The sequence below is a fragment of the Parus major genome, chromosome 1 (genome assembly GCF_001522545.3).
Source record: "Parus major isolate Abel chromosome 1, Parus_major1.1, whole genome shotgun sequence".
Taxonomy (NCBI): domain Eukaryota; kingdom Metazoa; phylum Chordata; class Aves; order Passeriformes; family Paridae; genus Parus; species Parus major.
This window is the reverse complement of record NC_031768.1, coordinates 6,166,474-6,188,554: the sequence shown is the minus strand read 5'-3', so window position 1 is coordinate 6,188,554 and position 22,081 is coordinate 6,166,474. Positions and strand designations below refer to the sequence as shown.

The window sequence follows — 22,081 nt, the reverse complement described above, 5'->3', positions numbered from 1 at the left end:
TAGAGGTAGGAGGTCCTCAGACAGTTCTGAAGAGCCCAACTGGGCAACTTTGTGTGAGCTGGAAGTTGTCCATGTCATTTTTATGGTGATAAATGGAAAGACTCATTTGACAACTCTGAAGCATTTCTGAACTTGAAAGCTTTACCAATTTGGCATGATTGGGGAAGGTAAATGAGAGGTGTAGGTTTTACTTGAATGTGTATCCAAAGGGGCTAATAAGGCCTTTTAATAGTACTTTTTGCTGGGTGTTCAAAGAGGGAAAATACAGATCAATCCGTAGAGAAAAGGGACAGACCAGGAGAGATGAGCTGCATCTCAAGAGGCCTTGTAAAATGATAAAAATATGGGGCAGCAAACAGAGGAATTTTTCCATGGAAAGGGTGATAAGACATTGGAATGGGCTGCCCAGGGAGATGGTGGTGTCACCATCCCTGGAGCTGTTCAGTGAACAACTGAAGGTGACAAGTGGTGCCATGGTCAAGGTGACAAAGTGGTGTTTGGTCAGAGGTTGGACTCCATGAAGAGACACAGAGGTCTTTTCCAACTTTAATGATTTGATGATTCTGTGAAGGTGGTCTGAGCTAAACAGACTGGAGGAGGGTCTGATAAATGGCCAGCATTTACTCAAGGGCAGTAAATCCATTTCCTGAGAAGGAGTGGGAAGGGCAGTGCAGAAGCTGAAGTGGGTAGACTTCTCCTTGCTTTGAGGGCTCTGTTGGAGCCTGGGGCAGGAGAAAATTCTTCTGTCCTTATTGAAGGTGCTGCTCCCTGAGCCTGCTCTGGGAAGTCAGTGAGTCACTAGTTTGAGAGCTCTGTGGCTCTTTTTTGAGGGGAAGTACTTTGTGGAGGTAAGACCTGGATTAAATTAGTGTTTTCTTCTTAAAAACTACAAAAGCAATTATTGTTTTATTGGGAATTTTGTTCAAAAGGCTTTTTTGATTTCAAGACAGAATTGCTCAGTTCCTTTAAGGGCACTTTGTGTCTGGCAAGTGAACTTCACCTTAGCAAAAGTTTTACGAATAACATTTGAAATACTGTGATTTCACAAGCTAAACACTGCTTAGAATAAGAGATCCTATTTGTTCAAAAGGCAAATACCGAACTCTGAAGATAGGAAGCGGAATTATCCCAGAATTATCTGTGAGTAAAAAAAAAAACAAAAACAAAAAACCATGGGAAAATTTACAGTTCAGAGGGAAAGGCAAGTATATGAAAAAGTTTGGTGCCACTTGTTATAATGCTTTTTGTATGTAAGTCATTGATGTGATTGTTTGTCTTACAGCCTCAGAGCAAGGTGATTAGCAAATGAAATAGAGAGGAAAGATGTAAAAGTCATTAAGGAAAAAAAAAAGAACATTATTTCTTACATAACATGTAATTAACCTATGAAATTCACTGCCAACCTGTACTATTGAGGTCAAAACCAGAACAGAATTCAAAAATAATTAGAAATACATTTGCATAATGAGAAAATCCACAGTTCTTTTGTAGGATTTTCTGTAGTTTCACGAAAGATCTCTGGGAGTATTGCCAGCTAGGACCTGGTTGTGAAAGGCTAGGGTAGAGAACTGCATGATAAACAGGTTGTGTAATTATCTGGCATTACTTGCATTTAAGCATAATGTGTAAGCTTGACTTGACTTCTTTATATTCCCTTTGAGAGCTCGTCTCTATCCCCTGGCTACAGAAGGAGCTTGGGGAGAGGAAGCTCGGGGAGCTGAGCTGGGTGTTGTGTGTAACCACCTCCTTCCCAGGCTGCTGGGGATTGACAGGCGTTTTTCTGTGGTTTTGTAATAACTCACAGTAAGAAAGCAACTGATTGTATCTGCTAATTGTGAAGGGTGGGTGTTTGTGGTTTGAACCAGGAGTGCTGTGCAGCCCAGTGCTTCAGCTGATTCCTTCTGCAGGCACGTTTTGAAAGTGTCTTGTTCCTTCCTCTTTGTAGATAAATTAATTCTGATAGAATTGAGATAAAGTATCAAATAAATCCATAGTTCCTTGTGTTCGTTTTAAATGTGATTTTTATTGGGGGAAGAGAGGGTATTAATTTTGTTCTTCTGAATAACTGTAATCTCTTGAGAAGTAAAACCTAGTTAATTCTCATATAGCTAATCCTCAAATAATAATTCGCTTAGACTGACTTCACAACAAAAATAACTGCTTTAGCAAAAATGCTTGTAACTTACTCTGTTTTGACCTGTAAATTGTACCTAAAATTCAAATGTGTAGATAACTGGAAGTTGTTTAGGAACTTTTCATTATCACAAAAAAGTCATTATCTCCTGAATAGAAACAAAAAGGGGAAATATTTTTTAAAGTATTGAAGCTAAGAATTCTAAAAACACAGAAATGATGTTTGGAAGAGGAAAACCTGTAGACAAAAACAGAAAAGAATAAAAAAAAATAATGCCTGCACAGAAGTATTAGCATGCTCAGTAAGACAAGAGTGTTCAGTAAATATTTTTGTTCTGTGCTTGGGAAAAAGGCAGATAAAATGTTCACATCATGGAATATACTCTATTTTCAAGGAGAAGGTTAAACAGCAGTTACACTTAAATTTGGCATTTTTAAGTCAGAGGCCCAGATAACATACATCTGTGAACTCTGAAAGAGCAAGCCAAAGAACTGTTTATAATTCATATAGATTTTTTTTAATAGTTCTTGGAAAACAGGAAAAGTTCCAGAGGACTTGAAGAGTACACTTCCTGAGAAACAGACATAATTCTCTCATTCTGTGACCTAAGGTTGAATGAAATAATAAAAATACTGAGCTGATTAATTTAATACATGTAAAGAATTATAATTATTGATAAATGATTCTTGGTTCTGAGAAAAAAAGTTTCATCCTGCTAACTTGAATGTGTTTCGAGGTAGAGTTTTTATTTCAAAATAGAAGTAAAACTAGCAGAGCTGTGTAACACAGCTTTAAATCTGCATTACACCCTTTTTTTTTTTTTTTTGGTCAGGTGGGATGGTGCAGAATTAATCCTGTACCTAAAAAGTGTCTGGCAACTGCTTGATAAGTGTTTTGTGGGTTGCTGTTGAAACTGTGTCACACCTGGGCTTCTGGTCAGCTGTGAGGAAATGTAAGACTGAAGGCTGTAAACTGTCTCTTAAAAGCTGTGGGAATGTATCCTAGAAAACAGTAAACCATAATTAAAAGAGGTGTTCTAATGAATGTGCTGACTGCTTATTCAGGAGATCCCATGACTACATTAAAAAATTGCAAGCAACCAGTGACAGGACAGGAGGCCATGGTCTTAATCTGTGTCAGGGGAGGTTTAGGTTGGACATCTGGAGGAGTTTCTTCCCAGAAAGGCTGGTTAGACATTGGGGTGGGCTGTCCACGGGGGCGGTGCAGTCACCATCCCTGGAGGTGTTCCAGGAAAACTGGATGTGGCACTCAGGGCCACGGTCTGGGTGACACAGAGGTGACTGGTCATGGATTGGACTCTGATCCCAGAGGTCTTTTCAAGCTTAAATGATTGAGTGATTTTTGTGAAGTTAAGGCACCAGTTTCATCCTCAGTGGTTGATGTTCTCCTGAGCACTGCAGTTTGAGTTCGGTCCTCAGGGCAAAGCGTTCCCCTGAGTTGTTGCTTTCACCCCTGGAGCGATTTGCAGTGGCCCGGGACAGGCTGCACATCTCTGGGCACCACTGCCCTGCCCCTCTGAGCCTGACAGCTGCTCCTGCCCTCTCTTCCCACTGTGGGAATGAAGGGTGTTGTCTGTGCACAGTCCACAACGAGTCAGTTTCTTGTGGAAGTCAACCTAAATGAATGAAGCTTGTCCTTCTCTTCATTCCTTCATCAAAGATGACTAGGTATCCAGTTTCTTTTGGGGGGATAAATCAGGCTTGTTCTGTCTTGAGCAGTGCATTTGTTGCCTCTTTCAGCATTTCACTATGAAATCCTCCACAAAAACTGCATTCTTGAAACTGAGATATGTGTGATTTTCGCACAGTTGCTGTGGTCAAAAAGGGTCTTTCACTTGCCTTGCGCTGGCTGTAGTTCCGTATTTCCGAAAGTGGAGAGGCTGGCAGTGGATACTCACACCGTGGTAGCAAATATTTTTAGTATTTCTGTAGTGTTTTTATCATTTCTATTGCTCTGTTTGGCACAGTAACAATTACAGAATTATTCTTTAATAGCTCTCTTGCCTTGTTATTAATAGTAAGATACTCTGATTCATAGGTAAAAAAAGATGATAGGAAAAAAATTATGATAGAGTGAAGCTGGTCTGTTAAAGATAACTTTAAATATTCTGCCCATCTGTTTCCTGTACCAATTAAATTATGAATGTTTTGCTATCTCAGCTTTGCTGTTCTTTGTCCATTTTCCTCTTAAAATTTCCACATTGAGTTTTAGTAGCTTAATAGGAAATAATAGCATGGAATTGCTAATACCAGCTTCAGGTGCTGGGTTTATGAGATATCTTTGTTCATCTGATCTTTTCCCTTGTGCTGTTTCTTTCCCATTCTCTGCCTTTTCAGACCTGCAGTTTCACCAAGTGTACAGAAGTTTCTCCTCTCTCTGTTGTCCCCCTTCCATGAAACCCCCATGGGCTCTGGCTTTACTGAGCTTTCACTGTGATTGCCTTGCTGTGACTGCAGCAGCTCAAGTCCTGTTAGCTCTGAACAATGTCCCTTTTTTTCATTTTTTCTCATTTTTCTTGACTTAGACATTTCCTGAGAACTGTTTATCAATGCAAACTGAATTTGGTCAGAGTTCTCTCTTATATTTCATACTACATTTGTTTTTCTTGGTTTTATTTCCCTGTTTGGTAATGCAGAGGTTATAGTAACGTCTGGTACCCGCTGTTCGGATTCTAGTTTCACTTTGCATAGATGGTCTGAATCTCAGGTTCGTGCAGCTGTGGTCAATAAATTTTTGTGTGGTGATGATTTTACATTGCCTAGTTTGGGTTCTTTTTTTGTTGGCTTTTTTTTGTGTATGTGAGGACAATGAAGCCTTTGCAGTAACTACATCAGACATTAAGTGCTGTTTTGCCAAGTTGGATGATGACTAATCAAAGCTTCTGCATCACTCTTTCACTTTCTTGGAAGGAAAATTCTGGCATTGGGCTCACCTAGCACAAAGGAGTGAGCTGTGTGACAGGTGTGCTTTGGGGTGGGAGTGATGTTTTACCCATTTTGTTTAAAGTGTTTCCCATGTCATTCTGTCTGATCTGAAGCCCCAAGTCCATCTTATGGGTTCTGCAAGCTCGATTTGAAGCAGTGATCTCATGATCCAGTATCTGGCTGTACCACGTTTCTCAGTTTTAGAAACGAGTTTTTATCACTGGGAGTTTCATTTGATAAAAAAGCCGTGTTTTTTGCTGAAGACTGTTACAAAAAAATGAAAAAAAAAATTAGTACCCAGTGAATTTTATGAAGATCTGTGACTAAATTACACATTAGAAGCATCCTGTTTTGTGGGATGTAACAACGGTGAATCAAAGGAGGTTGGAAGAAGGATTTGAACAGTGTTTAGTGGGAAGAATTTTGAAGTAGTTGAGTAATTTTTAACAAGAATGTAAGAGATGGTTTTGTCAGTACAGTCCCAGTGATGGTGACTGTGTATTGACTACAGGCTAAGCTCAGAATGGAGACTTTTCAGGTCATCCATTATAGGAAAAGTTAAACATCCAGTGGGTCCTGGAGTCACACACATGGGCTGACACAACAGCTCACTGCGGGTGGGGCCTCTCCCTTCCTCCTCCAAAAAATGGATTATGCAGCAGTGGCACCTTCTGCTTCAAAATGTGTAAGGCAGGGAGGGGTAGTGTGCTTCAGTTCAGTAGCTGTAGTGTAGCTCTAGTTGGACTTTGTGACTCAGCAGTTTTTTGGCTGAAATATTTTCTGACTTCTGCTCTATTACCTCAGCTCCTGTGGAATGATTGTCCACCTGCTAAGGTTCTTGTCCATTTCCAGTTCAAACTTTTTCCTGTTAAATTTTATCAAATGCATCATGCTTGCTTTTATTTAAAATGGCTGTATTTTTAACTAATAGTGGTGATGTTGCAGATTCAGCAGACAAAGTGGGAATAAGCTTGAATAATACCAAATTATACACAGAAAATTCTTGATTAAAACACATGAGCTTTATTTGCATCTTAAATTATGGTTTCTCCTTACACAACGTTATTTTGCATAAGAGATTATTACACTGATACACATTTATTTGTCAAGTATTGACAGAGACAGCTCTTGTTTCCTTTTAGGAATCTGGGTAAAAATGGCTTATCTAACAGTAGTATTCTATTGGATAAATGCCCACCTCCACGACCACCGCCTCCACCGTACCCTCCCTTGCCAAAGGACAAGCTGAATCCACCTACACCTAGTATTTATGTAAGTAAATCTAGTGGCAGAAGTACATTGCTGCCTGTCTTTTGTAATTGTTTGGATATCTGAATTACATAATGTAATTATTTTAAAGATGCTCTCTTCATCACTGAGTTCTAATTACGGTGCTTTCCAAACTGGAATATAAACAGGAGAAATGCTAACCTTAAAGATTTTGAGACATAGTTTGAGTCTTAAAGGACATAAAAATTAAGAATTGGAGTAAACAAAAGGAAAAATAGTTCAAATTTTTTATGTTTAATACTCAAATGTTGGCAGAATAAGGAAAACCGTTCATTATATACAATGCACGGTATTTCAGAAATGTATGTACAGTTTTTTGCAAGTGACAGCTTATGTATAAATGAGTGAGTAATTAAACTCCCATAACAATCTGCTTCGAAACATAGTGAAGAAAAATGAATAAAAGTTGGGGTGATGTTAGGAACAAAATGTCACCAGGAAAAGGCAGGGTTTAGTTGAGTAGTATTTTCTTATGCAAGCATTACTACTTTTGTTCTCCAAATGAAGTTTCATAATGGCTTTATTGAGCTAACTTCCTTAATAATAGAAGAATAAATTACAGGATATCCACTTCCTTAATAGCAGAAAAATAAATTACAGTATGTCCATACAGGCGCTGTGAAAAGCTCGAGTTGGCTTTGGTCACCTCAGTCTGGGGACCAGAGGAAGCTGGCACTTGTGTCTGAGTGTGCTGACAGCTGGGTTAGGCTGCACACAACAGTCCTTCCAGATGTTTTCCAGGTGTTGCACCTGAACTCATCTGCCTTAATAAAAGTCCATCCCAGCTTTGTTGAGTCCTCACAAAGCTGGAAAGTCACCATGCTGTCACAGGCTGTGTGGCTGTGCTGCTGTTTGGGAACTCTGTTTTGTTTATTGCTAGAAATGCTTTCAGCATTCTAAAGCGTTCATAACGGTTTTAAAAAAAAAATAAATCAAGAGGCTATAGCATAAAATTGAGGTTATAGGTGCAGAGAAGCATAAGAAAACCAAATCAAACTTCCTGGTTAACGTGAGATATATCTTTTAATGAGAGTAGTCTTTTAATTATACTGTTTCTTGTATACATTGTCTGTAAAATTAGCACTTTTTTACTTCTGAAAAGAAACTGTATTGCTCTTCAGAGAATTCTGCAGATTTAGGGAATGTACAAGACTACTGTCAGATGAAGAAATTAAGTTCAGGAAACCTGAGTTGCAAAGCTGAAGCAACCTGGGAATAATTCATGCCAAGAAACAAATTACAGTAACAAATTAATTTCAGGAGTGAACCCAGCATTTACCATAGAAAGAATTGTATGGTGTAGCTGTTCATTCCCCACAGTGCAGGGAAATGCAGAAAATTCCTTCCTGTTTTCTTTCTGTTATTTCTCTTTTGTTTTACTATTCTTTCTTGTTTTACAAATAAGGAATCTAGATTGATCTGACATCTAATATTCCATTATAATTTTGCAGTTGGAAAATAAACGAGATGCTTTCTTTCCACCTTTACATCAATTTTGTACAAATCCAAACAACCCTGTTACTGTAATACGTGGCCTTGCTGGAGCGCTTAAATTAGGTAAATTTACCTTTTTTGTTTTACTTTTTATTTGGTTTTTTTTTTACTTTGGGGAGAAATTAATGTTTTTTAAAGAGTAGTCTCTCAGTTCTTAGAAGTGGATATTTTATTTCTATAATACTGCCTTACCTGTATATTCCAGGTTGTTAGGGTAATTTGTCATTTCTCAGTTTGCTGTTGTTTCTAACCTTGGTCATGTCAAAGAAAACCCCACCAGAAATAGAGCAGATTTTGGAGCATGGAGACAGGCTGAGCTGTGGATATGAACTTTACAGCCAGACATTTTTCTATAAAAAACTGGATGCGTGTTTTAGTGTTTAGATCTAATGATCTGTAATTTGACCGTGTGCAATGTTTTGAAGTCTCTAGATAGATAAACCATCACTGCTGGTAGGAAATGTGTTTTATGATGGAAGTGCATTCATAAAGCTCTGCTCTGAAAAATACTTTGTTGGTAATAGATTTGAACATTGTTTGTGGGTTTGTTTAGCCAAGGCATGTAAAATGTTTCTTTCAAAATAGTCCATAGCTGCCAAGTTGTTCTGTTTTTGGTTTTTTTTTCTTAATTTTCTACTGGATGTCTAGAGAAAAGGTTTTTGGGTGTCAATAATTAACATTCAGGTGGGCAGTGTCATGAAGACTAAGGGGTAAAAACTATTTTAGACTAAACCTTCTGATAACTTCAGGCATTTTGCCGAAATTTTTTCTATTCTATTTTACCTTAATTTATTAATTTTATTGCTATTAATTAGATCTAGGACTCTTCTCTACTAAGACATTGGTAGAAGCGAATAATGAACACATAGTAGAAGTAAGGACACAACTACTGCAGCCAGCAGATGAAAACTGGGACCCCACTGGAACAAAGAAAATCTGGCGTTGTGAAAGCAGTAGATCTCATACAACAATTGCTAAATATGCACAGTACCAGGCCTCCTCATTCCAGGAGTCTTTAAGGGTAAGTTAATTGCTACTGTTCAAGATTGCATACTGACTCTGGAGCCAATTAATAATGGCTGCTGAAAAAAGCAGAAACTGCTAAGGAAAAAGAGGTGTTTCCATTAGCATGAAGAGCACAGGTAAATTTTAAAAATCTGTTTTGAATAGAGGGTCAAATAGTATATTGTTCTTCCCAAATGCTTAGTGTAAACTTCAATTTAATAATGTAAAATTCATTGTTATTACATACTTGAAAAATTTATTAGTTTAAGCTTTTGTATTATAATGTAAAAATTCACATTAAAATACTTAGGACTCCAGGCTTTTTTACAATTTGGATTACTTCTAATTTCACAAGGTTAATGTCCTGGGGTGACTTTATGATACTGGTATAAATAAGATTTCTTTGTTCTTCCTACTATCCTGAATTAATTTGGATGTGGCTTATTAGAAGTTTACACTAATACTAGTCTTTTGTTTGGTTCCAGACATAACAGTTCCTATTTAGAAGTTTTTATGCTTATGTGACAGAGTGAAGTATTAGAAATAATATTTCCCCTTCCTGCCTTGGCAGAGGGGTTGGACTCCATGATCTCCAGAGGTCCCTTCCAACCCTGTTCTCTAACTCTGGGAGTCTATGAAATGTGTTTGGTATTTTTAACATTTTTTACTGAAGTTGTGAGCACATTCTTGACACTGGCTATCGGCACTCCTTGCAGGCTTATGTTACCTGGTGTTGCAAAAAGATGGGGCTAAGGTAGAACTAAGACAAAAAGGTAATTTTGGCCAGTTGTTTGTTAGAAAATAGGGAAAAGGTTAGTGTGGGGAATTGATTATTGCAGTTTTCACTGTCTTTACACAGAAACAGGAATGATTTCAGTAAGAAGGGAAAGATAAATTCTAAATTTAATTTTTGTGCATTAGAGGAAAGGATTAGAAACAAAGAAATTAATTGCTAGTTGAAGAGAACAGAAGGGAATCTAGTCCTAAGGCTTTGAGCTGGTGCAGGATGAAGAAAAGAAAAAGGAATACCATGGGAAGTGGGGGGCATGGGAATCTTCTAGAACTTGGGATTTTTCTACCTGTGTAGTGGTGATAAAGTTGAGTAGGATATTGGCTGAAGTTTTCTGGTGGCTGAAGTTTCTGGTGCCCCTTGAGCAGAGGCACCAGTGGTGTGTTCCTGTATGTCATTCCACAGGCTGGAGGACATTACATCACTGGAACATAATTATCTATTTTTCTATCATCTCATCTCTATATCTCCATTTATCTATTTTTATTTAAAATTATACATCATTTAGCACATGCCACTGAAAGCTTCAGCTTTGGATTTGCACCACAATGTGTCCCATAGGGTGTTCTGATTTTTTTTTTTCCCCCTCACTGTTACAAACTGGTGGTAAAATGCAATACATAAAATAGCTTTTAAGAGTGATGATTTTAATTTTCCCCCTGGAAATTAGAAAGACACTGTACGTATGTCCTTTGCCTAACACTGCTCTGACCTGTCCTTAGGTGACTTTCCAGTGTTTAAATGAAAGCTTTATTTCTCCTTTCTATAGCCACAATTCTTTTGGCTTGCCCTAAGTGATCTTTTTTCTTTATTCCTGTAACAACTATTATGTTGCTTTTCTAACATGTCTTGCAGCATTTGATAAATCCATCATCAGTAGGTTCCTTTTTGTTTCTCTTTGTCCTTCATTCAAAGGAAGAATAAGACTTTCTCAGGTACACAGGGCACTTTGAGATTTAACAACAATCCCATTCAAAGCCAGAGATCTTTGGATAGAATCCAGACAGTTCCTTCTTCTTTTTTGTCTCTCTCTTTTTCCTTCTATGTCCATATACTTGCCAAAATAGAAGTCTTTAGAATAGGGTTTTGAGCACAGTCTGCTAAAAAAGATCAAATTGCATCATTTAATACTGGTTGGATTTTTTCCACTAGTCATGGTCTCAGCTACTGCTAGTGCTAAAATAGCATATGGCTATGAAAAATTCAAAAGATTTGATATAATGGATTTTATTGAATTAGTTTTATAAATATTAGTCATCCTAATTTCCTGTCAGAATACCTGGTTGACTTTTAAGGAAGGTAGATGTTCTTATTTGAAAAAGTTAACAGAATTCTTTAATACTGGATTCCAGGTCACTCTCATAATGAAGCAAACCAATATATTCATTTCCAACTTGAATGCAGGCCAGCAGAAATATTTGCAGTATAGACATTTTCTGTTGTCCTGGCCTGAGTGTCATGGAATCTGCAGCCATGAAGAAATTTTTTTTCAATTCATTTGACTAACTTTTCCTATTTTTGCAAGGAAGAAATGTTGACAAAAAATCTTAGGCATGGATAGTTCAAAGATTGTGTCAGTATCTTGAAACAAATGTACTTACATCTGTGTCCGTTTTATCATTTCATACCTATATATTTTATATGTTCTTTTGTGCGTGTGTGTGTGTATATATATGTAAAAACATTTTAAAATTGCATTTTATAGGAGGAAAATGAGAAGAAGAGTCACCACAAGGACCACTCAGATAATGAATCCACATCTTCTGATAAGTAAGTGTGGTGTAACTCTTAATTCTGTAGTTGGTAATACGTGCTATTTTACATCCTTCCCCTTTCACATTTGCCTGATAAATTTGTTACATTTGCAGCTCTGGGAGGAGGAGAAGAGGACCTTTTAAAACAATCAAGTTTGGGACCAACATTGACCTGTCAGATGACAAGAAGTAAGTTGATTACAGTTTCTCCTGCTCACAGTGGGATTCTATATGATGATAATCCTTCTGGAAATCCAGCGTAGTATTCTCAGGCATCAGTCAGTCTGTTGATAAATTCCAGTTGCACACCCCATTTCCACAATGAAATGGTTACCTTTGATCTTCAGACTGTTGCTACAAGTCCTCCACATGCTAAAATATCTTTTCAGACTTCCCAGGATTTTTGGTTTTCCAGAAATGAGTTTAAACATCTATCAGAAACCATTCTTTCTAGTCCTTCTTCTAATCCATTCCCTTTGTTTCACTCTGAGGCTTTAAATTGTTTGCTTACTACTTAATTACTTCTGACAACACCCAAGTTTTTAGTTTTTGCATAGAAATTGTAAGATTAAAGGTGTTTTTTTGTTTTTTTTTTCTTTTTAGGTTTGTCTGAATTCTTGCTGTTCATGGGTTTTTTTTCCTTTCATTCATACTGTCACCTCTTTCCACCTTTTCATAACTCTTGCTTCTTTATCCAGTAACAGGGTTCAAAATATGTAGCAAAGAGACCAGACCAGTGCTTACTTGGGAGTAAGCCATGATACCTCTCAAGAGCCTCAAAAAAAATTGAGTATTACTTAAACTATATATCCTTCTATGAATAGATGAAGGTAGCATAGAAGATACTATAAATACTCTGAAAGCATGTTTTTATTGTCCAGTAATAGTTATTTAGTTCAATCTCTAGTTAATACATACTTCCATCAAAGATCCAACATGTCTAGGCTATCAGTCCCACCAGCTGCAGTACAAAATTCTGGTCTACTACAGTCTTAAGAAAAGAAATTTATAGTGTTTGGGGAGCAGGGGCCACTTAAGATGGTGACATCTTTTGTAGCAGAGTCATTAAAGGATCAACATGTGCTTAGAGGTTGCTACAAAATTTTAGATACTGATGCCATTTTTCTATATAGGAAATTCCATCTGTAGATGTAAACTAGTTGATAATTAGCTGTTACTCTGAACAAGCCATTGGGAGAGAGACTTCAAATGAAGCCAAGCATAACTGACCTGAGTCTCGTAGGGAATTGGATTTCGATGCTTGAAATAGTTCTTGAAGGATCCTGGATAGATGTCAGATCTTCTGAGCTGTAGTTTCAACTTTTGCTAAAAAATTATGTTTCCCCTCAACTAGCCTGTCAGATCTGTGATTGTATTTGGAAATATTTTAAAATTGAAAGAGTAACACAGATACCCGTGCTAACAATTTTTTGAGAATGTTTATGTTTCCCAGACTCTTCTAAGAGTTTCAGGGATTCACAGTTTGTCAATTTGCTATTTTGCTGCAGGTGGAAGTTGCAACTCCATGAACTGACAAAACTTCCTGCTTTTGTACGTGTGGTATCAGCAGGAAATCTTCTAAGCCATGTTGGTCATACCATCCTGGGCATGAACACAGTGCAGCTCTACATGAAGGTTCCAGGAAGCAGGACACCAGGTGAGTATAATCATCATAATCGCATGAAAAATCAGGTTCTACTGTGGGGTGTTGGATTTAATTGCACTGCAGATTTCCTCTACCTTACAGCATGCCTAAATGTGATAAAAATACATATTCAGTATTTTTATAGTTCTTAGTTAACTCTGCATGTTCAAAGCACTTATGGTGGAAATTTCTGGATTTCTGCACTGCTAGGGAATTGCCCTTAGTTACTCCTGCATGCAATATAGTGGATTCTTTAAGGAGCAAAATAAAGTTGGGTTTATATGCATGGACAGTATTTGTATTTTACACACCTTGGAAGCTTTTAGATGCTTCCCAAGAGGGTCTGGTGCAATCCTAGAAATCAGAGACTTCTACTTTTTTAGATTTTCACTGTCTGAGAATAGGACTCAGTCCTCCATGATGAATTGTGCTGTGTTGGGGCCCTGGACTGGGACTTGAGGAATCTGGACTAAATTTCAGGGTCTGTTTTTTTCTGAAGTAAATCTTCAGAAAATTCCATTAGGGATTATATCTCTGTTTTTCCAGCTGTTTAAAGAAGATAAAATACTGGGTAATTCTACATGAATTTTGAAATCTCTTCCAGAAAGATTTTTGTACTCCTTGTCTGTTCAGTGCCTGAGATCACAAAGTTTTGGACCTGACTAGGGCTGTCAGGAGATAGCATGAAACAAAAAAATCTGGGATTTTGAAGTATTTATTTCTACAAGAGGGAGGAACTGCTGAAATATTGGTCAGATCCCCAAGACTGGTAGTGCCAATTTTGTTTTCCACAAACTAGCAAAAGCAGAATTCTCATGTCATGGTAGCTTAACTGTGTGAAGCACCTAAATAGTGTATGTGTCATACAAAAAATATAAAAATACTGAAACTGTGGTGTAAGGTTTTTTTTGTAATTGTGTCTTTGTGTTTCATGGCATTGTTTTGAGAGAAGGGCCTTACATAAAGTGTGTTTATTTTTCTCCTTAATTTCAGGTCATCAAGAAAATAACAACTTTTGCTCAGTAAATATAAATATCGGTCCAGGTGACTGTGAATGGTTTGTTGTCCCTGAAAGCTATTGGGGTGTCATGAATGACTTCTGTGAAAAGTAAGCTGGATGTGCTGTTTTTCTCTTTTACCAAATTTTTTTGTGCCTTTCGCAGAGTTGAGGGGGGAAATGACTGAGGATTTTCTTATTTTTTCCATGTAGTCACAAAAGTCTTTTAAAAGTAGGTCAAAATGTGAAATCTAGAGTTCATACAAAATACCCATTTGTACAATATACAGAAACTTGGGTTGCCTGTGAAAAAAGCAAGAGCAGAATTCTCTTGTCAGAAGCAAATACAGAGTCACTGTTATTTTGGCATGTTTTCTTGTTACATTTAGAGCTGAAGTTTCATTTGCTCAGACCCCAGGAGGTGTCATGGTAGGCTTTGCTTACACTTACATATCTGTAACTCCCTGAAAAAGCTGAGGTACCCTGAGCATTGGGGAAACTACTCAGCTAGCTCTAGGATTAGGATTTTCTGCTGTGCCTTGTGTAGAGTGGCTTTAAAAACAAACAGAACAGTACTTGTTTGTATGTGCACACATTAAAAAAAAGATGGACCATCAGCTGTGTCCCCTAATCATGCCAATACTCAACAGGAACCTCTGAGATGGATTGTATGGGAGAAGGTTTTTCCTTCCCATCTGAAACTGGATTAAGCTCTTGACTTCAGAACTTTTCGAGAGCTCTGCAAATTCATCTCAGTTTCTCTGTATTTTTGCCTGTCTACTGACATCTGTTCTTATTTCACCCAGCCTTAGAAAGATAAGCCATCTCAAAAATGTCATTTCCACCAATGGAATTGCCATGTCTCTGGCACAACTGGCCTTTTACTCACGTCACTGTCCTGAGGCTGACAGAGAAATGGAGGGCTTGCTAGCCCCACAAAATGTCTGCAGTGCCTCTACAGAGGCGCTTGGTTGTCTTTGAAAACTGTGCCTTGTAAATAATCCCTCATGGTGCAGTATAAAAGCAGTATAATACTGGGATAAGGATGGGAGAGGAGTGTGGATTTTGCATAACCATAAGGGAAGATTTCATAGTTAGGAAATCCATATGGAGATGTTTTTCCATGCTGCTCAGGAGGGCCAGCATTTCTTGGATGAGAGCACAGACCTATGGATCACTGTTCAAATGTTGCCAAGAGGTTGCTTGTTGTGTGGGCAAGCTGCACATGCACACACAGACAGTGTGAGTTCATGTTCAGAGCAGCAAACATCCTTGGGAGCTGCTGCACAGAAGATCAGTCAGTCATGAGCAAAGCAGCATTGGCCACCAGTGCCACACTAGATCTGACCAAGGGCTAATTAGCATCAATAAAATACTGGGAAACTTAAAGGAAATAGAACTTAAGTAGCACCTATAAACTGACTTCACATGGGCAAGTGTTCTAATGTATGGCAGGATGTGAAACGGGGAGCTATGATCAGGAATTTTATACATGGCATTTTCCTTTTGGCTACTCTTTGTGGGTCACTCATTAGCTGCAGAGAAAATTTATGGTGATGGTCATTTTTTACAGATTTCATTGGAGTATCTGCCACTAACATGTCCACTGGTAAATGCTGAAGAATTTATCTTTCCTCTTGTTTCAGGAACAATATGAATTTCCTAATGGGATCTTGGTGGCCAAACTTGGAAGATTTGTATGAAGCCAATGTCCCAGTTTATAGATTCATTCAAAGACCAGGGGATTTGGTGTGGATAAATGCTGGCACTGTTCACTGGGTTCAGGCTATTGGCTGGTGCAACAACATTGCGTGGAACGTTGGCCCTCTCACAGGTGAGTGTGAGCAGTGCCTGTGCTGAGCTGTGTGTAAGCAATACTGTGCTGCATATGGCACAGAACCTTGCCAGTTCTTACTAACTGGCCATGCTTTACTGGATGAAAAAACCCCAATGTCTTTTTAAAATATGATGTGTTGAAGCTTTAAATAATTCCATTGTAAGAGGAAGAGAATGCAGTCTTGGCACTCATGCTTTGAATGGGCTTGTAGAAGTAAATTGTGTATATTGTTTTATGTACTGTCTTCTTAAGCAGTAAGAAGTAAGAACTACTTCTCCCCAATTTGCTCTACCCAGCAAGCTGCACTATGGATTTCACACTAATTTAAGGACTGGTCCACTAATATTGGTAGGACAGTGGGTAGGACAGTAATAGCTCATTGGTGAGAGCATCAGGAAATGCAAACAGTTGTAAAATCTAGTTCATAAAGGAAACATTAGGTTTCTCAGACCTACTGCTCTAGAATTTTTCAGTTTTGAAACCATAGTCTTGGAAGGATTTTTATCTGTGTGGAAGGAAATTCTGCAGCTAAAACAAGAGTCTGTCAAGTGTCTGAAGAGAATGTACTTCCAAAAAAACTTGTTTTCTTAAGTAGTTTAAAATGTGTCTTTATATGGTGCAGTAGAGTGTATCTCTAGGATTGTGTGATTGACTGATAGACCTCTCATATTCAGTCACAGTAAGTTTTGTAAAACATTTTTAAAAGAAGGGTGGAGTGAGTAGGCTGCTTAATGAAAAAGTCTGACTCACTTTTTCTCTCAAGAAGAGATTATATACCATAGCAGTGTGGAATCATGATAAATAGTGAATAGAGTGAGATGCAGACATTTCAAACCTGCATTTTTTGAAAATCTGGAATATTTGAAAATTTACTGATTAACCATTTTTGAAATACTGTTCCATGTTCAGCACAGAAATCAAACACTTGTCAGTAACTCGTCTTCACAGGTATTTTTTGCCGCTGTGGTACTGTGTGTTCTTTCAGCATCATAAATACACTTCTTAAAAGATATTTTAAAGAATAGAAACGTAGCTGGAATGGATGGCTCATTGTGAATGAAATGTAGCTGTAAAAGATATAAATTATTCTAAACAGAATGATCATGGTGGGTAATTGCTCCTCAGACTGATTGCTTCTGTACCTGTGTGTTCGTGCAGCCTGTCAGTACAAGTTGGCAGTGGAACGGTACGAGTGGAATAAGCTGCAGAGCGTGAAGTCCATAGTGCCCATGGTTCACCTTTCATGGAATATGGCTCGGAATATCAAGGTCTCAGATCCAAAGCTTTTCGAAATGATAAAGTAAGTTTTGTTTATTTGAAGGTTGACTGTGCCCTTTTCCTCTTCACACATAAACCAGTGGTTGATTTATAAATAGTTCTTTGCAAGACTTTTCTGTTCCTGGGGGCCAAATCAAAATTGCTTTAGGTTCTGTTTTTCAAACACAACATTTATAGGTATCCCTAATTTTACTATGTTTTATGTGATGTTATTGTGGCATGGCTTTAGAATCATCTAAGTTACTTTTCTTAGTTAAATGTGCCGTAGACTTAATTCAGCAATTTACAGAAAGTTGGCTTTGATCACAGTGGCTGTTCAGAGTATGTATCATCAGAAATAGGAAAATCCGGTCATCAACCCAAATATTAGAATTGGAATATATAGTTATTTTTACAGCAAAGTTAAATTCTACATTTCTAGAACTTGTAGTTAGTGTTCTCATGCTGTCATTTGGAGATCCAGTGTAAATCTTTTAAATAAAGGCAAGTAGGAACATGATAGCCTCCTTCCCTTTGCTCTTCTGAACAATGAATTGATTGATATGTAAAATGATAAATTAGTTTAGTGACATTTCTCATATGCATATTCCAAAATGCAGGAATATTCCAGGCTTCAAGCATCTGTAGTGATTTTCTTTAAAGGGTGCAACTGCAAGAAATGTAAATCATATTGCAGCACCATACTGAGGTTGGGGAATGAATGAACATTTCAGCATATAGGTTTGTCTTAAAGTGGGAAAATTAATTCCAAAGCATATTACTCATCATGAAAATCCTCTGGTTTGCCAGAGTCTGCCAGAGCACTTCTGAGCCCTTCTTAGTCTTACCAACATACTGGATCAACAAGCATTGAATCCTTTTATTGTTTGCCTTGAAATGGGCTTTTAAAAAACAGGTGAGTTAACTTGTGAAAAAAAGGGCAAAGAAAGAGAGTCTTTTTTTTCCCCCAGTGGGCTTATTGGTGACATCTGAGTGTGACACCTTTTTACTGTAGGAATTTAATTTAGGCTTGAACATCTGTTGCAGAATGGTGGCATTGGGGAAATGTTAAATTTGTAAGAGCTAAGAATGTTGGAAGTTGACAACAGGGAGGTTTGTAGTCACTCTAAAGCTTGATTATAGGATAGCATTTGTGTGTGAATACTTTCCTAAAATCTAGGAACTGATACTTGGGGTAAATGAAGTATTTGTTGAAGGCCTGGCAGTCCTGACCCTTCAATTAAACAATTAGTGCTCATATTCCTAATGCCAGCTGTCATAAAAAGGAGAAGAGAAACGAAATAGTTAGAAATGAGAAACAGGGGAAAATTCAGGAGTGTGGGAGGGAGAAAGCCAAAAAGTCCATTTAAAAATACTGAATCCACAAGCTTCACTTTTATCTTTATTTATATAAAATTATATATAAAGCCCAGCAGATATCTATTGTAAGGCTCAAAGCAGTTCTGGAATGTTCTTGAAAAAAAATAGGATTTTGGTATTTTGGCCAGTTGTATTTTGCATTTGCCGTGGTTTGGGTTTAAAAGGAGAAGAACGTGACTGAGCACAGCATCCTTCTCCAAGAGAATCACTTAAAGCATTATGAAGAAACAGAGGACAAAATGGTAATTTGCTGTTGTCTTGCTGGCTGCCAGCAGCCCAGCTTTTTCTAGCAAGAGACTCAAACTTTAGGTGTACATTACAAATAAACAGAGATGCTGAGGAGCAGGTGGAAATTTTGGGTGTGCATGCATTTGCTTTTTCTAGTCTACTGAAACCATTTCCAGTTTAGTTGGATGAAGCCTCCCCCATCTAGGTTAGTTGTCAGCCAAAAGTCAAGTTCCTGCTGTGGGTACAGAGGTGAAAAAGGGGATTATCAGCTCTGGTTTGTAATGTCCAGTAGCAGCAACCTGATAACTTCTTGTTGTGGTCACTTCTGTAGTTAAGGAATAGCAGTTCCTAGAAGTCATTATCAGCACAGCATCTGGTGTCTGACCTTGGCTTTGTAAACACACTGCAAATGCAGAAACCTTCATGAATTTCCTTAAGATAGAGTAGCAGTTGCATAATTTTCCTGTGGACTCCTTGTCTGCAGGAAAAACCCTGTGGCAAGCAGCTGTTGTCCATGGCATCTGGATTTTCTGTGTACAAAATAGAGACATTTCTGAGTTACTTATGTGAGTGTATGCATGTGTATAAAAATGCTGGAAAAAATAGACATTTTTGATAGAGCTGGTTGAATTTCATCTTGGATGGCTGGCTTCATTGTCATCAGGAAATAAGTGACACAGCTGTCATCTTCTTGCTGAGCACAGGTCTGTCTAAAATTGCATGTCAAAGATGCATGAAGTGTTTCGGTAGTTTGGACTTCTGTCTCTGGGACTTCTTAGCTATCAGCATAGTAGAAAAGATTAGCTCTTGGAAAATGATAAAAAGTAGCTTCTAATTCAATTTGAAAGATAAATAGAAATATGTCATATTGATTTGTGTGAAAGTAACCACTGCAGAGGCAGTAAACTAAAATTTGAGCATAGATATAAATATTGGGAACCAGATTAGTGATGAAAAGGAATGGAGTAGCAGAAGGGAAGAAGCAATAGAAGAAGGAAACTTTGCTTTTGGAAGAAATCTGACGCCTCGTTATATTTTTAGTTAATGTGCAGTTCAGTGCTGTCTTGCAAGATAAAAGTCAAAGAGCAAAACCTGAAACTTTCTCATGAGAAGTTTTTTAAAGATTTTATTTTAACAGTAGAAGCGTGAGTAGGAGCACAGCAGAAAAAAATGATTTAAAACTTGGCTGAGGGAGGACAGCCCTCACAAAAAGAAAAATTAACTGCAAACCTCTTAGATGGAAGCCAGAAGGATTTTTACAAATGCATCTGAGGAAGAGAAGAACTTTAGAGGTAGAGCGAACATAGTAATAAAGGCTTAAAAAATTAATTTCAAAGTAACTGAAATACTAAGTTCCATTACAGAAATAGTTTCAGAAATACAAAAGAACATGACATGGGAGAAATTATTTTGCACAAAATCATGAAGTTAGGTAAAATACTTTCAAGTGTCAGGGAAGATGTATTACTGGAAGGTACAAAGGGGTCGGTTCTGCATTGCCATTGGGATGGTCTCTGCACTTTTGAGACATTTTACTGAATATCTAAGTATTCAAATGGGTTTATCACTGCCCTTCTAGAATGAATCAGGATTATGTCCATTTTTAAATCCTCTTCTGTTGAATATTTGAATTTGACTGGACATGATTTACTCATACCTTTATGAGTAAATAAATGAGTATTTTTTTGCTTTACCTGCAAAGAATTTCAGAGGGGGTTGGTCTAGATTTTCTTCCAATTCAATTTTCATTTTACCAAAATAAAAACAGGTCTACAATACCAAAAGCTGGCCCCATTGAACTTGCACACTGTCACTTTGCTAGGAACCTTTTTGGCTTTCTTAAGGCCTCCCAAACTTCAGGAATTGTGGTGCATATTCACAGTAGTAGTTTGTATCCTTTCTCTCATATTTAAATATATAAAACAGTTAATATCTACATTTTCACGTGCCATTAGGAGGACCTGAATTTTATCCAAGGAGGGGGAGTTCACCTTCAGGCTATTGTTCTCTGCTTTGTATGTGAATTTGGCAAACACTGTAGCAGTGTTTTAAGTGGGGTACATTCTGGGCAGTTCTTTTTTCACAAGGATATAAAACACTTTGAAATTAACCCTGTGAAAAGTCTTTGGAAGTCAAGAGTGGAGAACAGTGGTGGCAGGTGTGCTTGCAATTACCCTTTGGGATGCCCAAAGACTTTTCCAGGTAACAGCAGAAGAGAAGAATGGTAGCTTTTAAGTTTATTTGAAATAATCAAGCTGTATTCCATAAATGAATGCTTTTCCAAAATTACTGAGCTTGTCAGGAGCACAATAACCCAACACTCAAATGAATTAATACTTAATCTGTCACCTGTGGTTGGCCTTAACATCGTAACTCACATTCACATCAAACTTCAGAAGTGTTAAAGGAGTTACAGCTTAATGAGCTGTATAATTTTCTTGAGATTGGGTACATGAAAATAAGATGTTGAACAGAGAAACACACTTTCAGTTTCGTGTTATCCTTACTGAGAGGGTGTTAGTAAAGCCACTGTTTTTAGTGAAGATGAAAAATACGAGTGTAAAACAAGAGGAGAGTATTTCAGAATCCTGAGATTCTATTAACAACTTGGAAACACATGAAAAGAAATTTTTTAAAATAATGTATGTATTATATGTTTCAAGCTTTAAAATGGGAGAAGGATCAAGTTGAAAACACTTGATAGAACTCTTGAGCACTTTGTTTTCTGTCCAGTGTTTGTTTTTACCCTTAATTTTTTTCAGTCTTCCTTCTGCATCTGATGAGCATGTAATGTAACCACCCTGTGGAGGAGAAAATTGAAGGCTGCAAAGGCTGCAGCTGAAATAAATAGGGTAGCTGAGAGCTAAAATTATTGTAAATAACATTGTAATTTAGAAATTTGGCATCTTTTTTTGAAGAACATACGTAGCTCATAAAATGGTAGAGAACAAGTTACGTTTACTTGTAAGGAAGAGAACTGTATAAAATTGTGACATAAAATTATTTTGATCTTTTTTTTTTACCTTTACAGGGGTATGACAGGTTTAATATGACATTTGAACAGTTTTTCTCTTCATTCATAAAATAATTGCTAGAATTATTTTTTATGTTGATTTTTGTTTTCTTAATACCAACCTGTCTATTCCTTTTCCTTTTGCATGGGAGAAGATACATGCTCATAGATTCTGTCTCCACTGTATGTAAAGTGATTCCTTGGAATTGGAATTGGAACTTGGGGTTTCAGAAAACTTGGGATAATAGTTTAGTAGTTCTGAGAAAGTAACAGGAGTTACAGGATGTTGAAAGAGTCCTTTGGATGAGGTTA

The 22,081-nt window shown here is 37.5% G+C and overlaps 1 protein-coding gene across 19 annotated transcripts in view; it reads left to right on the top strand.

The window, feature by feature from the left end:
• KDM6A (lysine demethylase 6A) overlaps window positions 1–22,081 on the top strand; it is a 150,418-nt gene that overhangs the window by 122,232 nt on the left and 6,105 nt on the right. For all 19 annotated transcript variants that reach the window (XR_004495845.1, XR_004495844.1, XR_004495852.1 and 16 more), the window contains 9 exons: window positions 6,222–6,351; window positions 7,821–7,926; window positions 8,679–8,884; window positions 11,364–11,428; window positions 11,527–11,601; window positions 12,921–13,069; window positions 14,051–14,165; window positions 15,701–15,888; window positions 17,050–17,191. Coding sequence is in view for 8 of the 19 variants with exons in the window: in XM_015622975.1 (XP_015478461.1) it covers window positions 6,222–6,351; window positions 7,821–7,926; window positions 8,679–8,884; window positions 11,364–11,428; window positions 11,527–11,601; window positions 12,921–13,069; window positions 14,051–14,165; window positions 15,701–15,888; window positions 17,050–17,191 (1,176 nt within the window). In the remaining 11 variants the exon portion in view is untranslated. The remainder of the gene's footprint in view (window positions 1–6,221; window positions 6,352–7,820; window positions 7,927–8,678; window positions 8,885–11,363; window positions 11,429–11,526; window positions 11,602–12,920; window positions 13,070–14,050; window positions 14,166–15,700; window positions 15,889–17,049; window positions 17,192–22,081) is intronic.